Source organism: Seriola aureovittata, chromosome 11 (genome assembly GCF_021018895.1).
Source record: "Seriola aureovittata isolate HTS-2021-v1 ecotype China chromosome 11, ASM2101889v1, whole genome shotgun sequence".
Classification (NCBI taxonomy): Eukaryota; Metazoa; Chordata; class Actinopteri; order Carangiformes; family Carangidae; genus Seriola; species Seriola aureovittata.
In genome coordinates this window covers 14,667,240-14,679,132 of record NC_079374.1, presented here as the reverse complement: position 1 = coordinate 14,679,132, position 11,893 = coordinate 14,667,240, and the positions used below count along the sequence as shown (strand labels likewise).

General features: G+C 39.2%; 1 protein-coding gene across 1 annotated transcript; it reads left to right on the top strand.

Annotated features, from left to right (window-relative positions):
* Positions 1 to 453: 453 nt before the first annotated feature.
* On the top strand, positions 454 to 11,814 carry ttc21b (tetratricopeptide repeat domain 21B). The gene is made up of 29 exons (XM_056389295.1): positions 454 to 611; positions 962 to 1,091; positions 1,199 to 1,309; positions 1,428 to 1,594; positions 1,683 to 1,805; positions 1,945 to 2,102; positions 2,680 to 2,764; positions 2,910 to 3,008; positions 3,129 to 3,321; positions 3,412 to 3,509; positions 3,892 to 4,092; positions 4,260 to 4,389; positions 4,470 to 4,627; positions 5,132 to 5,356; positions 5,471 to 5,709; positions 6,127 to 6,199; positions 7,694 to 7,804; positions 7,886 to 8,024; positions 8,332 to 8,438; positions 8,631 to 8,819; positions 9,041 to 9,151; positions 9,246 to 9,327; positions 9,420 to 9,570; positions 9,653 to 9,814; positions 9,922 to 10,117; positions 10,434 to 10,658; positions 10,812 to 10,932; positions 11,030 to 11,097; positions 11,179 to 11,814. Exons 1-29 carry the CDS (start codon positions 588 to 590, stop codon positions 11,254 to 11,256), a joined length of 3,954 nt encoding a protein of 1,317 aa, XP_056245270.1. The 5' UTR covers positions 454 to 587; the 3' UTR covers positions 11,257 to 11,814.
* The last annotated feature ends 79 nt before the right edge of the window (positions 11,815 to 11,893 follow it).

Sequence of the window (11,893 nt, the reverse complement as noted above, 5' to 3'; positions counted from 1 at the left end):
TCAGCGAAATCGTTGTATTGTAATTATAATTATAATTATTATGATTATTATTATTAGTAGTAGTAGTAATAGTAGTAATAATAGTAGTAGCTAGTAGTATAGCATTTTATAAAAGGATGACTGCGCCACCTAGAGATATAAAGCCAAACTAGCTCGATTCAATGTAAAGATGGCGTCAATAAAGATATAACTTTGCCCTCAGTTTGGTATTTCGGGCTCCCTACCAAGCTGTCAGACCCAAAACGCTTTACCAATAGTCGCCCAACAAATTGTATTAATAAAAATATTAAGCGATTTTAAGACAGTATAAACTCTGTCCGGGTTTTAGCGCCTCCAGTTATAGTAAAGGTGGCGAGATAAACAAACAGCCCTGTTGCGGGTGGTGCCTGAAAGGCAAAACTCAGGGTATAACCCCCACTTATTTACGTAGGTTACTAAGTTACCAGGCAACGCTAAAGGAGTCAGTGCAAGATGGCGAAAACACAACGAAAACTGCAATAATATCGTTTTTATGCCAAAGTACAATGCAGACAGGGTAAATTGATATCTGTTTCAGGTTGGTAAAAGCCCAAGGCTTTTCAGCCAAGATGGAGGATGAAGACACAACGTTGGTAAGCGCATATATCTTAATGATAAGTCAGCCTTAACTACTATTACAGTAATGCTACAGTTTAGCATGTCGAGACTGTTGCAAAACTGATACAGAGAAGTAGTTAACGATAAATTAGAGTGAACTGTTCGTACTAATGTTCAACAGCAACAATAGCTGTTGTCGACGAATGATATCTGCCAATGGTGAACTAGCTAGCATGCTGAAGCTAACGCAGGGTTCTTCTTTTAACTTCTGAAAATAACGTTGGCTGCAGTATATGGCAGAGCGTATTTCACAAACCGTTTTTTTGTTACTATCACTGCCATTAAAGCCTTGAAGACGAAGTACCTTCTTTATATTTTTCCACAGGCTTTGATCAGGTACTATTGCTACGAAAAGTATTACAATCACGCTGTAAACGCTGCAACAGCTGCTCAGAGGAAATTCAGCAATGATGCTATCTACAGTTTTTACCATGCATATGGTAAACTGATGCAAGGTAAGCTTGAAAGAATCGAATAAAATAATAGCATTAGCCTTTTCTTGTCAGACAAGTGTCAAGTTGCCATCTGCTGCACATGCATTTATGTCGCTATTTTACTACAGATCAAATTCAAGAAGCCTCAGTAGAGTTCGACACAATAAGAGATGGCCGGGATATATCTCTCTGCACATTGATGGCCCTTGTCTATGCTGAGAAAAAAAAGTCAAACCCAGGTAATCCAGCATACAGTAGTCCTTTTATTCAGGTCACAGCTGTTTGGTCAGACTCTTTTAAAGGACTGGGCACACTTGTTGATAATATTCTAATAAGTGTCACCGTATGTATTCACAGACAGAGAAGTCATTCAAGAACTTGATGCCAAGGTCAAAGAGGATCGTAAAAGTGCATCTCCCAAGAGTCTTTACCATGCTGGGATGTTTCTTTGGCTGTTGGGGCGAAATGATAAGGCAAGGGAGTACACAGAGAGAATGATCAAACTCTCCAATGGCTCTAGAGAGGTGAGATATTGATGTTATATGTTTGAGAAATGCATCAGTATTTAAGCGTATGAAATGACTTCTGTACAACTTCCATTGATCTGTTCAGGGGACCATCCTAAAAGCCTGGATAGATGTGACATCTGGTAAAGATGCCTACGCCAGGAAGGCTGGAAAACACTTTGATGAGGGACTGAAAGAGAAAGCAGATGTTTTCGCCCTGATGGGAAAGGTGAGATGGGAGATACAAATTCAAATTGAATAGTCTTCCTCAACCATAGAGAGAGAGAAAGAGAGAGAGTAACAGACTTATGTTCAATGTTTTTACTAGTGCGTATGATAGACCTTAAGTTTTGTTTGGTTTGTCCTAGGCACAATACTATGAATATCGTCAGAACTACTCTGGAGCATTGGAGATGGTTAACCAGGTCATTGTTAGTTTCCCTGGGTTCTTGCCTGCTCTCATCAAGAAGATGAAACTGTTGCTCAGCCTCCAAGACTGGGAGCAAACCATAGACGCAGCACACAGGTAATTGTTGAGTTGGTTAAGTCATCTCTCTCAAATCATACACAGAGGTCACATCTCTCCCAGTGCAAGCTCTCTTCCTCAAACTCATAGAGGCTAAAGAAGAGTTACAATGTCTCTGTTGAGATCAGAAAGTGCAAAAAACATTTGTAATCACCACTAGGCACATAAGAAAAAGCACAGTCCGCCTTTACAAATGGCTCAGCATTCAAGTGCAAATGAAACACTAGCGTGATGCCTCAAACTAGTGCATACTGACTAAGCCATTGTTTGTGTTCGCCCCTCTGGACCTTAGCCAGTGTCAAACAGCATAAAAAGGCCTTTGAGCCAAAGCGCAGAAGTCTAACACAATTCCAAGGAGTTGTAGCTTCAGGTTTGCTGAGGGGTCCATGCAGCATACAGTATACTTAAGATTCTTTGGCAGCCCACACAATTCCTTTTAGTTTTAATTTTATTTGACTGGAAGCTCAACACAGTACTGCAGCAGTATCAGATGTTCTATTACTATCAATCAAGGAAATCCAAGCTTATTAAGTAAAGGAGATGCATTATATTCACAGCACCTTGTGTCATATTTCAGGCTTTTACAGAAGGATAAAAATAACCTGGAGGCACTACGGATGTTAGCGCTACATTCTTTATGTAGAAATGGAGATATTACTGAGGTAAACTTCACCCATTTTCATTCTTTGAACTCATAGAGATGCAGTTCAGCAGGAACTAAAATAAAATAGTAAATTTGAATTTATAATTGAGCTGTGAAAAAGTGGTGATCAATTTACAGAAACTGTTTTATGTGTCCCTTGTCAGTCAGTAAAGCAGCTTTCAAACCTCATCAGCAACTTGGATATTCTGGAACCACGCAACCCTGAGCTTTCCTACAGAATGTCTCTCGCCTTCACTCGTGTTGTAAGACAGTTTTCAGTATTCTCTCTACATTCTTAATGCTGCAGTTTCAGGTCTCTTTTAAAGATGTCGTTGATTTGCATGGAGGTAATCAACCTTTTTGATGTTTATCTTTCCTTAAAGTGTGGACGGAATGAGAAAGTGATTGAGCAGACATTCAGGATTGTGGAAAGAGCCTTCTCTGTGGCATCAGGGGACTCAGATTTAGCCACAGAGATGGGCTACCAGATGGTCCTTCAGGGCAGAATCAAGGAGGCTATGAAGTGGTATAAGACTGCCATGACTTTGGATGAGACCAGTGTTTCTGCTTTGACTGGTAACATGTTACAATGATTAATCAGTTGTCTACACAACACTCAGGGTCCATATGTTTTATTCTGACGTTTTTTCAATTTTTGTTAATCAGGCATTATTCGTTGCCAGCTGATAGAGGGCCACCTTGATGATGCAGAACAACAACTGGAATTTCTCACAGAGATTCAGCAATCTATTGGAAAATCAGGGGTAATGCCTGTTATAAATGCTGACAGATGACAACATGAAATGTCTTTTTACTCTATTAAGAAAGAGGAAAAGACTTAATCTGGTTTAGAATAATTTTACTTAAAAAAAAAACTATATGTTGAACACTAAACAGGAGCATCTGGCAAGAGAAGAAAAGCAGATGCTTCAGTAGTTCTTTAGTATTTACTCATGTACTCCTCAGTATTCTTTCACTGAGACTTTTTTTTGTTTGTTTTTTATGCTTGTGTCTTTGATCCATCTTGTACGCCCTGTCAAGTTTTCATCCCTGCTTTCTTCGTCTAAGTCTTTTATTTTATCCCAAACTTTTTTGTTTTTCTCCTTCTATTAGTTAATTTCTTCTTTTTTTTCTCTACCCTTTTAGGAGCTACTATACCTGCGTGCTGTTCTGGCAGTGAAAAAGCACCAGCCCCAGGAAGAGGTGACCAACCTGCTGAACGATGCAGTGGACACACATTTCTCCACACTGCAGGGTCTGCCTCTGGGAGTGGAGTACTTTGAGAAGCTCAACCCTGATTTCCTTTTGGAGATTGTCAAAGAGTATCTCGCACTGTGTCCTGCTAAGGTATGACTGGGAGACTTGTCAATGACAGGGTGTTTTACACTGCTTTTTTATTTCACACATTTGGGGATAGTATGATAGGGATATGCATACTTAATCCTCTTGACTCATCACTAAAGAAAGTTTGAGAATCTTTCCAGTAAATAGCACTTTTACTGTTGATGTTTTAGCCTCCGGCCCAGGGCCAGCCTCCTGCTCCTCAACTCCAGCACTGTGCAACATTGTTGGATACTGTTGTCAAGATTGTGCCAGGTCTCCTCCAAGGGGTCTTCTTGTTAGCCAAAGTCAGATATCAGTCTGGTGAGTAATGCATTTCAAATAGTGTTTTTGTTTCTTTGTCTGCCAGTTGCTTTAACTGCATTGCTTCTGTGTTCATTCAGGCGACACTGACGCTGCTCAGAGCAGTCTGCATCATTGCTTGGAACAGTGTCCTTCTCATGCAGATGCTCATCTGCTAATGGCACAGATCCACCTGCTGCAGGGTAACTTCGCTTTGTCTTCCCAGTCTCTTGAACTCTGCCTCAGCCACAACTTTGAGGTAAGATCGCCATCAAGATGATAGTATTAGTGGCTGCTAAATCTTTTTGAAGCAGTCTGCATTCAGGCTTCTGCTTGACCCACAGCAGAAGCAGCTCTGCCACCTTTATGTGTAATACAGCGAAGGATGTAGATGAAAAGAAGAATAAAGCAGAAACCAGTCAATATGCTTTGTGTCCAGAGAGCGGTAGTTTGATCATCAGCAGTGACAAGATCTTAGTATCAATACATATCATTGTTAAACGCCAACAGTTCAAAAATGTTTGGGTTACATCATCAGGTTTGGGCTCATTAAAAGCTGCAGTTGTCTGAGCACGAGTTAGGTTAAAACAGAATCAAAATCAGTGTCGTTAGTGACAGTTCAGCTGAATCACACTGATCAAAAGGATTTCTGTGATGAATATTATTTCTTGCTTGATAGATTTATGAACATGCATCTTGACAAATATCATTCAACTGCAGGGATTGCATGTCCAAATGGATCATGACTTCTTTCCCATTTCAGATTCGAGACCATCCTTTGTACCACCTGATCAAGGCTCAGACTAAGAAGAAAATGGGTGAACTGACGGAGGCTATTCAGACATTGCAGATGGCCATGAGTCTTCCGGGTGTCCGCAGAGCTGGATCCTCGTCCAAGTCCAAGAGCAAGAAGATTGAGCTGAGCCCTGCAGACTGTGTCTCGGTCTTCTTGGAGTTAGCTGAGGCCCTGTGGCTCAACGGCGAACAGGTAAAGTAGTGAGTTTTGACTTCAGAAGGCTAGTACTCCTTTTGGATTTCTACCAGTGTCTGCCCTTGAGGAAAAAAGTACAGTATTAGCTTATGAATTGATGTTGTATTTCAGCATGAAGCAGCAAAGGTGATGCAAGATGCCATCAATGAGTTCTCGGGCACGCCTGAGGAGCTACGTGTCACTATTGCCAATGCAGACCTGGCTCTGCTGCGTGGTGACACCGAGCTGGCACTGAGTATGCTTAGAAACATTACCCCTGAGCAGCCCTACTACATCCAAGCCAAGGAAAAAATGGCAGACATATATGTGAACCACAGAAAAGAGAAACGTCTGTATGCAAGCTGTTACAGGTGAGCTGCAAATCTGGATCCAAATGAACAAAAAAATAGGACACCGGAATCTAAAAGTGATCTTGATGTAAGATAGTAGCTGAACACGTACTCCATTTGAAACCTAATGTATTGTAAATGTTTTTCTTGACAGTAAGGGCTGAAACTTAATGACATACATGACTCTAGGATATCCAGCCTAAAGAAGGATTTAGACCACAAATTTTAAACAGTTTTAACAGAAGCCATCCATGCTGTAAAGAAAAACTTTGCAGTTTCCTCTAGTTGCCTCCAATCTTCTCTTGGTCTCTGATGCTATTTGTTTTGACAGCTGAGACGTAGTAAAGCATGACTGAACCTCAGACCAGCAGAGACACACAGTATGTCTACATAATGAAGTACACCATATGTGATGCGGTATCTTTGTCTTTTCTCCAGAGAAATGGTGGAGAAGCTGCCCAGCCCTCATACATATCTCTTACTAGGTGATGCCTACATGAACATTCAAGAAGTAAGTGTGAGATGTGATTCAGCTGAGTCCTATGGGATATTTTCTGTATCCCATAACAACTTAGAATGGCTTTAAAAGTACCACCTGCTTCAAATAACTAAATTCTTGTTATGGTTTGTTTAAGCACATTTTTATCTCATCTTCTACCTTATCCTCATGTTATATATAACCTTTCCAAAATGCCAATATGTAGCCTTTTAATGTGCAGTGATGGAGCTGTATTGAAGTCCATCACTAAGGTCTTACCTTGGATGATTATTGTCTGGAGGGAACACAGGGGGTCCCTCTACCCTGCAGTTGTAACAGAGTCATTTGAGAATGAAATTTGTAACATTCAAGGAATGTTTGACAATGCTACTGCACATATTTGTGAAAGAGGAGTCAGTTTTAAGCTGGACCATGAAAAGGCCACATTTCTATTAGGCTATCAAACTTATACAATTGAAAAACAATTCAAACAATACAGGATACAGGACATTAAATAACAGTAGACTTTAAATAAGCAGATCTACTTCCCTCTTGGCAGAATGAAAATGCATTAATCTACTACTGTAACATATTTGATACAGTCAGTTTTCCTGGAAAACCTGGAAAATTGTAGACTATTTTTCAAGTTGATATTTCAAATATGAAAGAAAAAGTTAAATATTTTTGGAAAATAATGTGCTGAGAAAGAAAATGGAGAACTAAAGTTAAAAGCACACAACAGCAAGAAGCTAAAACAGCTATGTTTAGGACTACATTAATCAATAAAAAAAAAAATCACTAACTGCATAGCAGCTCACAGGGAATCATTAACAGCTCATTCCCTGTAAACAGAATCTGAGCAAAAATGACACCCTACAGTGGAAGACTGGGACACAGTATTTTATGTAGGCTGTATAAAGGAGGAAACAGGGTTAATAGTTACCACAGAATGTTTAACCAATAGGTTAAAGGTAAATAAATATATACATCAACTAGGATGGAATAATTGAAGAAAACAATATTCACATTCATGCACAACATACAATGTTAATTAGACAAGAATAAATTTTCAGTGATTATTTATCGTCTTATATAGGCTAAATGAAGCATCATCATCATCATCATAAATAATGGTTGAAAATGCAAAGGGACACAATGTGCATTCATGTAAGTGACATGCTGATGATTGTAGCATTGGTTTCAGATTAATCATTAAGTCAAAGACGAGGAGGTCTGGTCACCTGTGTGATTTGAAGGGTAGCAACCCAAGCCTCCTCCTAAAATCAGTCATGTTAATGCATACTGCTGTTGTGGGTAAGATGACGTCATTCAAGGCCAAATCGGATATGGTATCTTTATCCAACAGTTCTTAATTTGAAGTGTTCAACAGCCTTTAAGATGTTTATCAAACGTTCACAACATTTTGTAAATAATGAAACGTATCAGACTGCCTGAATAATATTTATAAAAACCTAAAACTAACAGTTAATTTTGATATCACTTCTTGTCACATGTGTTTATCCTCAGCCAGAGAAAGCCATTGAGGTTTATGAGTATGCTTTGAAGAAAAACCCCAAAGATGGTGCTTTAGCCAGCAAGATTGGGAAAGCCCTGGTCAAGACTCATAACTACGGCAAGGTTTGTTTGCACACTCATTGAAAGATAAACAAAGTTCGCACACAGACAAACCAATGTTGACATATGGCGGTTATTACACAGGCAATAAATTACTATGAAGCTGCCTTGAAAACTGAGCAACAGAACTTCCTACGCTATGACCTGGCTGAGCTGCTGATGAAGATGAAGCAGTGTGAGCTCTGTGAGAGAGTCCTGCATGAAGCTCTGGCCCATGAACCAGGTACTTAAGACATCACAATACTTACTCACATACACACACACAAACCCACACACACACACACACAGTGACGTCAAACACCACAATAAAAAACGAGAATCTAGTCAAAAGGACAGTTTGTGTACAGATGTGATAAGTATAAATAACTTGGTGCAAAGATGGAAAGAACATATTAGCAAATACTGTTTATGGAAATACAAAATTTCTTTGAATGTGTAAAACAAATCCAAACTTCCCTCTGCTCTGTTTTAATATAAAGTATTTACTGATTTTTTTAAATCGTTTATTGTTGTCTTTCTACTCTATCCAGTGAACGAACTACCGGCGCTCTCAGATGATTGTCGTTATCTGGTCCTGTTGGCAAAGATCCAAAATAAGGTTGAGAAAAATGAGCAAGCTTTACTTTCCCTACAAAAAGTAAGTGTTTCCAGTTATCTGGTTCATCTTTTTACATTTTGGATCAAATATTTAGCAGGATTATTTCAAAAGAATTCTTACCGGTCACATAAAATAATGCAAACTTTTTTTAATTGCAATAATCTTTTACTTGTTTCTACAGAGATGATTATGATAATGATTATTATGCGGTTGTGTATTTGCTGTTCCTAGGCCCGGGATGTGCAGGCCAAGGTGCTGAAGCGGGTGCAGTTGGAGCAGCCTGACGCCATCCCCATGCAGAAGCAGCTTGCTGCAGAGATCTGTGCTGAGATCGCTAAACACTACACAAGTCAGAGGGGCTATGAGAGAGCAGTCAAATTCTACAAAGAAGCTCTTGTGTATTGTGAGACTGATCGCAAGGTCAGTGCAGCTGAATCAAAAACCTTCTGTGTAGTCACTGCAGCTGCGGTTAACAAGTTCTGGCGTCTTTTAGCATTGCATCTTTGTGTTCTTAAAATTTTGTGATCTTAGTTGTTGATAGTTTGATTTAAGCAAAAGGCCTGATCAATCTGCCCTACATTATTTCACAAATAATCTTGTCACATCAACTTCATTGAAATGAATGCACTCTCTGTTCCTAGGTGATGCTGGAGTTGGCTCGGTTGTACCTCACTCTGGATGAGAGTGATGCGTGCCAGGAGCAATGCAGCGTCATTCTGAAGAATGACCAGTTTAATGAAGACGCAACGCTGGTTTGTTCTGTCTGTCTGCCACCACAATTGTGACCATAACCTTTTCTTTGGAACAAATATATAGAACTAATTTCTTCCATATGTTTGTCCTCAGATGATGGCTGACATTATGTTTAGGAAGCAGAACTATGAAAAGGCAGTTTTCCACTTTCAACAACTCCTGGAGCGCAAACCAGGTGTAACAGAGCAAAGTTTCTTTTCTTTCTTTCTTTTTTTTTCACACAAATTTGTGCTGAATGTAAATGCAAATTCATGATTGTAATTTCAGACAACTACCCAACTCTGTCACGTCTTATTGACTTGTTGAGGAGGGCCGGGAAGTTGGAAGAAGTCCCCAGATTTCTTGATATGGCAGAAAAACATTCTCCCAGGACTAAGTTCGACCCTGGATTTAACTATTGCAAAGGACTTTATCTTTGGTAAATTTGAAAGAGTGAGATTATGGTGACATCTGTTTCAAGTTTATTGCATTATGTGATTAATCTTTTGCTTGCTTCTCAGGTATACAGGAGAACCTAATGATGCCCTGCGACACTTCAACAAAGCACGGAAAGACAATGATTGGGGTCAAAACGCTGTGTATAACATGATTGAAATCTACCTAAACCCCGACAATGAGACCATGGGAGGGGAAGTATTTGAGAATTTAGATGGGGAAATTGGGTGAGCGGCAGTAGGAGCTTACAAGTGAAACAATAGACTTTATACAGTATATATACTCTGTTTTAAACCCACAGACTTACTTGTAGTATTCACCTGTCTCTCATCAGGAACTCCACAGAGAAGCAGGAGTCAGAGCAACTGGCTGTTAGAACTGCTGAGAAGCTGCTGAAGGAGTTAAAACCTCAGACACCGGGCGGACACATACAGCTCCGCATCCTGGAGAACTACTGCTTTCTGGCAACTAAACAGAAGGCCAATGTAGAGAAAGCCCTCAGTGTTTTCACAGAGATTGCAAACAATGAGGTAAGTAAACTCCAGATGGTGCATATGATTTACATCACTCTCTCTTGTGTAAATATACCCACACCAGGAGCCGTGCATTATTTCAGACTCTCTCTTTCTGTCAGTCATTTCATTTGGTAATAAACTGCACATTGCACTGTGGTTCAGTTTTTTTAATTTTATTTGTTGAAAAAAAAAACAAACAAAAAAAACATTTTATTATTTCAAATTATGTACTGAAGTCATGTCAGTATGGTTTTGGTGTAAACAAATGGCAGTGGGACAATGGCGAGAGGTGTTGCCAGATTAATAACCAGAATTCTTTGGTTGAATTCAGAAAGACCATGTCCCAGCACTGTTGGCCATGGCGACAGCTTATATGATGCTAAAACAAACTCCCCGAGCCAGGAACCAGCTCAAACGCATAGCTAAAATGAACTGGAGCATTGTTGACGCCGATGAGTTTGAGAAGAGCTGGCTGCTCTTGGCAGACATCTACATCCATTCGGGGAAGAATGACATGGCCAGGGACCTCTTGGAGAGATGCCTCAATCATAACAAGGTCAGTACTGAAAATATTGTCACTGCTTAAATATGATGTGGTTTACGGCAATTTAAGGCAATTAAATTCACAAAAAATCTTTTCATGATATAATGCAGAGACCGTCTCTTAGTTTAAGTACTTTGTGATAATAATTGCACCTTTTTTCCACAGTCATGCTGTAAAGCTCATGAATATCTGGGCTACATATTGGAAAAAGAGCAGGCATTCTGTGATGCAACGGTCAAATATGAACTGGCTTGGAAATATGGAAATCGAACTAACCCAACTATTGGTAAGGCAACTAAAATCACATGTCCAGTTCAGTTTATAATTACAACGTGGATAAAGAGAATTTCTTACATGTAATGTTTGTTTTGTTTTTATTGCAGGATACAAGCTTGCTTTCAACTACTTAAAAGCAAAGAGGCATGTTGATGCCATAGATGTGTGTCATAAGGTGAGACACCTGGTGATGTTTACAGTTGAAGAGCTTCAAAACAGTCTTTATCCCATGAATCATGTTTGGTTTCGTCCGCAGGTTCTGTCTGCTCATCCAAATTATCCGAGAATACGAAAGGACATCCTGGACAAAGCTCGTGCTGCCTTGAGATCGTAGTGTTAGACGTGTGTGTGCGAGACACTGCTTATGTTTAGGTTTCTGTGATGAAAATTATTAGTTAACCCTGATTGAATCAACTTTTATTGTTTGGCTTTTACTGTCAAGTTTAAAGAATGTGCAGTTATTAGCATTATTTCTTTCTTTATTAAACACCATGTAATTCTTTTCAGTATATGAATAGCTGTGTGCTGACAGTCCTGAGGGAAAACAGAGTGCAGGGGGGGATTCAGGCACATGCAGGTTTTTGTTTCCTCACAAAGAGCAGGGGGCTCTTGCAGAGGGGCATTGTCTAAATGAAAGAACATTTAAGCTTTATATATCAAAATTTAAATGTTTTTCCCATCTGATAGAGAACCTATTTCATCTTATACATGATACATTCTTTTTTTCATATTATATTTTCAATATACTTTTTTCTTATTATTCCCTTCAGTTCATATGAAAATCAATATTGACATGTTTTATCTTATGAGGAATATTAGGATGTAGATATTTGTGAAAGTTGTTTTTATACTTTTGAACTTATGTTTAAAATAAAGTTATTTAGAAATATGATGGTGGCTCTTTGGCCTGATCTTTTATTTATTTATTTGTTTAATTAATGACATAAAGACAGCTGACATCATTAGTATCC